The 4,941-nt window shown below is 40.8% G+C and overlaps 1 protein-coding gene across 4 annotated transcripts in view; it reads right to left on the bottom strand.

Annotated features, from left to right (window-relative positions):
* Positions 1-347: 347 nt before the first annotated feature.
* Positions 348-4,941, bottom strand: part of LOC119268708 (phosphatidylinositol/phosphatidylcholine transfer protein SFH8-like) — a 7,216-nt gene continuing 2,622 nt past the window's right edge. For 2 of the 4 annotated variants that reach the window (XM_037550404.1, XM_037550406.1), the window contains exons 3-14: positions 4,403-4,499; positions 4,042-4,308; positions 3,878-3,955; positions 3,628-3,729; positions 3,456-3,505; positions 3,257-3,368; positions 3,084-3,182; positions 2,883-2,990; positions 1,636-1,768; positions 1,076-1,428; positions 746-820; positions 348-637 (exon numbers count right to left, since the gene is read on the bottom strand). In XM_037550404.1, the coding sequence (XP_037406301.1) occupies positions 617-637; positions 746-820; positions 1,076-1,428; positions 1,636-1,768; positions 2,883-2,990; positions 3,084-3,182; positions 3,257-3,368; positions 3,456-3,505; positions 3,628-3,729; positions 3,878-3,955; positions 4,042-4,308; positions 4,403-4,499 (1,495 nt within the window). In that variant the 3' untranslated portion in view covers positions 348-616. The remainder of the gene's footprint in view (positions 638-745; positions 821-1,075; positions 1,429-1,635; positions 1,769-2,882; positions 2,991-3,083; positions 3,183-3,256; positions 3,369-3,455; positions 3,506-3,627; positions 3,730-3,877; positions 3,956-4,041; positions 4,309-4,402; positions 4,500-4,941) is intronic. The other 2 variants (XM_037550408.1, XM_037550407.1) reach the window with 1 other exon arrangement.

The following is a 4,941-nucleotide window of genomic DNA, read 5'->3' as shown; positions in this document are numbered from 1 at the left end:
CACGATGCTCTCTCGAGACGAGACGCATCCAACTTTTCCCACGGGCAAAACGGACGCCACCACCGGCCGCTGTACGACGGCACGACTTACGAGCCAGCGTCCCATTCCCACTACAATACGGCTAACAACGGACGGCGTAGGTGAGGTAACGTACTCCCAGGTCCAGCTAGAATCACATACGCCGCCGTCTCAAGTTGGGCTGCTTTCGTCTCAAGACTCCGACGGATCAACGCGATCACTAACATTGGAGCTGCATCGATGCCGGTGTTCTTCAGGCCACCAAATTCAACGCTCAACAACAAAATTAGATGGACGAGAAGAAAAGGTCTTTCTCAACCGGACACGGCGAATTCTGTACGCTACACCCTTTGTATTTCTATAAACTCTGTACTGTACACTTTGCTTTTCTGGACTCGAAATATGTTCCAGGCATCAACAATATAAGTACTCAGCAGTGGAACATCAAAGACGTGGCAAAATGCTCGCCTGCCCTTCTATTCGTGATATACACTTACAGAACTTTACACACAAACATATTACAAATATATGCATCCAATTTGGCAAGAAGAATACCCGTCTTGAAGGAAAATAAATAGTCGAGAGTGTACTCCAGCACTTAGAAGCAGAACCTCTTCTTCTGCAAATTAATGGATGGAGTCACAGTATGGACTAGAAGGGCTAAGCACCAAGAACGCGCCCTTCCCGAGCTTAAAAGGGGACGAACAAACAATAGGGGAGAACATACCGGGAATTTGTTTTTGTCCTGCTTTTCAATATATGCAAGCAGCTCGTCCTGCCTTATCAATGTCTCATAGAGCACCTGGACATGCGAGAAAGAGAAACAAGGGTCAATGGAGAGCAATCATATACTATGAGAGGAAGAGAAACAAATGTTAACAGAGGAAAATACTACGGAAAATGAATGGTCAGAGGCATGCATGATGGTGTTTCTCATGCTTGTCGTGGAAATCATAAAATTGGGTCAAATGTTACAGGCACTAACCTCAACAATTGTTATAAAACTACCCCCGCAAAAAAATAAGGATATGCACTTGATATATTGAACCGGAGGTACCTTCTTTGTAGAAATCAGCTCAGCTTCCAATGCATCGACACGGCAAACAGCTGTATTGAGCACTTCCTCTTTCTCAAGTGGCATTTGAGATGGTTTTGCTTCAAGTACAACCACCTTCTCCTCCAGTTCACGAAGCTGTCTTAACACATACGGTACCTTAAACTCCAAATTTTGGGGAAATTCCCCACAATTGTGATCACAGGCAATGGACTGTCTTGAGAACCTTTCAGATATTCTGCTTGGGGCAGAACGGATCACCATAAAGAGGCTCATAATAAAAACTGTCAGACAAGTAACAATCTGAGTTCGTAGCACTCCCAATGCCATACGTATATTTCTCAAGGAGAATGAACCTGGGTGAAGCATGCAACAAAACTAGTCAGTATAAATCCGTTAAGCTCATCAACCATCATAGTGGAGCTCTTTTAATAACATACTCTACTCCTGAAAGAATGTTCTGTGCTAGAAGGTTCATTATGCAGTGAGTATGTTTCTAGTTAGTCTGTACAATATGGCCATAAGTCACGGTAACGTTAAGAGTGATAGCAATACATAAAAACCTGAGGTAGAAGCCACTGAAGTGGCTCTTGGACTGTTGCACACATCATCCACAAGCTTGTCAACAACAGTGGGGACGCTTTCCTCTACAACAGGAGCAGTACCAGAAGTTGAAGCATGTCCTGAAGATTTTGGCTGCAAGTAGGCTACATTAATCAATAAGCATACTGACCACGAAAAAATAATGGAAAAAAATGAAAGCCACAAATTAAGAATCTCGCAGGAACCCAAAAGGCACTTCTCCACTTATTATCACAGTTTCAGATAGTAGACTGCTACAACTTAGTCTCGGGTAGTTGAAGCTTGAAAGACAAAATGAACATGATAAATTATATCATATTTTGCCAGTTGAACATAAAATTTGCGCTTTTTTTCCGAGAAGGGGATAACCCCGGCCTCTGCATCATACGATGCACATAGCCAAAACTTACGTACTTCTAGTGGTAGCATTGGTTAATATCTTGAACTGGGTTACGCTCAAAACGGATATATACTTGCCTCATGAAGGATCGCTACATATTTGGAAGGTTAAGGTTCCCTTGCGTATTAAAATCTTTATGTGGTTCGTCCACAAGCAAGTGATCCTCACGAAAGATAATTTAATAAAAAGGCGGTGGGTAGGTAGTTCACGTTGTTGTTTTTTGTGATCATGATGAAACAATACAACACTTATTCTTAGAGTGCCCACTTGCCAAATTGCTTTGGCGAATGATTCATATAGCCTTTAACATTAGTCCTCCAGTTGACATTGCATCGTTGTTTGGAACATGGTTAGCCAGGGTTGAGACTATTACCGCGGCTCGTATCCGGATTGGAATATGTACGCTCATATGGGCTATATGGAATTGCAGGAATGATATGATTTTTAACAGACAACATACTTTAACTTTCTTGCAGGTTATCTTCAGAGCTACCGCGTGGATCCGTACGTGGTCCTTACTCACTCCTATGGACTCCAGTGAGCCTTTGGTTACTGAGTGCAACCAGTGGGAGATGGTAGCACGGGCTATATTCAACCGGTTCGGATGGCGATCGCATAATAGGATAGGAGTCTAGGGAGCTTGTCCTTTACATTACCATACCGGTTGTGATCTTGAGCATGTACTTTCCTTTTATTTTCCCGCTCCTTTTGCGAGCTGTAATACTTTAACGACTTTGTGCTACTTCGAGACTTTTTAATAAGATGGCTGCATGCATCGTCATGATGCAGAGGCCGGGGGCATGCCTCCATTTCTAAAAAAAAACTTGCCTCATGAAGGGTCAAATCAGGGTTCACAATGGCATCCAGTGGAGCATCAGGAGACGTAATATCTTCTACATCAGATGTAGATTCGGCTGAGGCATCACTGGTTTTTTTCTGATCCAAAAAAACAAGATAAAGCTCGTAATGAAATTTTAAGGTGATCTAGACATCTAGTCATTCAAAATGATCCAAATAACGTGTGCTTACAGCTGAGGAATGAAGCTTAGTATAAGAAACTGTATTCCCATCAGTGCTTGATATGGCAAGAATTCGTTGACCATAATTTGCTTCACCATTAAGGACCCTCTATAAGAAATGGAAGAGACATTATGTTAGTGATATACAACAGGACAGCCAGTAATAGGAGTGCGAGGAGGAACCTCTATTATGTTAGGATCCTTCCAAGGACCTTTGTCTGATTTTGAGCAACCTCCACTCTCTTCACACCTGCATTTGCCTCCAAGAAAATCTGGCAGTTCACTGGACATGATACTAACAAATTAGGCAGAAGCTGAACAGCAGTATGTACAAACACATAATTAGCAAGTAACGAATAATTGTTTGACAGTTTGGTATTACCTTTCATCAATTATTTCAAGCAGCTTATTTTGGTACTTGCTTCCAAGAACCTTGATGAGATGATACATGAGCTAATCATTACTCACAGTAAAACTTACGAGTTCAATCAATGAACAAAAAGGTGCCCTAATGATAGTGAAAGCAGAAATACAGTTAAAGTTACAATACTTACATGAATCTTCGAAGCAGTCTGTGGATCAAGAAATGATTTAATTGTACCCCATAACATCTTGAAGCCCTGCCCAGCATTTATAATGTACAAGCGGCACAATGTCTGCAAAAACATTCAGAATTAGTAGTAATTAGCTACATATGCAATTTGAAAGAGAAACCAAATGGGCACATAGAGAAAAAGGTTATTAATTAACAGAAGATAGTAAATATTTAGAAAATCATTAAAGCAGGATAATTGCATCACCTACCTCTGGATAGTTATCATTGTCAATCTTCTGCAGTCGCATGATTAGTTCCCTTGCATCTTTTGAGAAGTTCTTTAAGCCCTGAATTATGGAAACGAAGTCACTGACTACCATGACCACATAAAATTGGATTCACTGAAAGCAAACCTGGCCATAAGAAAACATACCACCCCTTGCACATCTAAAATAGTTGTAGACGAGTCTATGTGCCTCTTTGCAGCTATGGAACAAGCTGGAAACCTCATCTGAAAACTTCTCTCGAACTCCTTCACATGATACTTTATGTATCGGTCAAGAGTTGTTACTTTGACTAGTTTATTGGCATCAACCTTTCCAACTAGTTCTACATAGACAGGCCTTCCCTCTTTATCCACTCCATGGTAAAATTGTGGATAATACTTCTTAACTTCATTTAATTCAGTGTAGTCAAATTCCTAACGTATCAAGGGTCAAGATTAGAATTTAGAAGTCACGTGAAGTAAGTAGCGTCACTTGTTTTCTTGGTGTATGTTTCAATTTTAGATTTACCTCTATATTGTCGACCCCACACGCATTCCTCCATCTAAGCATTTCTGACCACATATGCTTTGCTTTCTCAATATCAAACTTTCTTGCTTTCAGGAACCTAAACATGGAAGGTGTAAAAAAATAAAATTGAACCAATCCAAAAAAACTTGAAACAAATGAGCAAAACTGGAATTTCCTTCTTAACATTAATTTTGAAGGAATATATGAAAATAGAACAAACAAACTACAGCTTTAGTGTACAAACTATCACAAACAAGAGATTTAAATACCAATTATAATTAAAAAACTACATTAGAAGACATATCAAAAGCCACCCGCTCCTGGGACGTTATAGGCGATTGTTGTTTGTTCCTTGTTTTGTGTACATTTTGGTGTCCAAGCAGAGCACTGGTGTTATTGCGGTGGAGGCATTGTTGCGTGGAAATGAGACCCTCCGGCAGTGTCTGGCTTCTTCCCTGTCACGGTCTTCAGCGTCGACATAGAGCCAGTGAGGGTGTCGTCCCACAGGTTTGGATGTCCAGATCTTTTTTTGGGTGGGT

The sequence above is a fragment of the Triticum dicoccoides genome, chromosome 3A (genome assembly GCF_002162155.2).
Source record: "Triticum dicoccoides isolate Atlit2015 ecotype Zavitan chromosome 3A, WEW_v2.0, whole genome shotgun sequence".
In the NCBI taxonomy this organism is placed as follows: domain Eukaryota; kingdom Viridiplantae; phylum Streptophyta; class Magnoliopsida; order Poales; family Poaceae; genus Triticum; species Triticum dicoccoides.
Note: the sequence above shows the minus strand (reverse complement) of the source record. Positions and strands in the feature narration are given on the sequence as shown.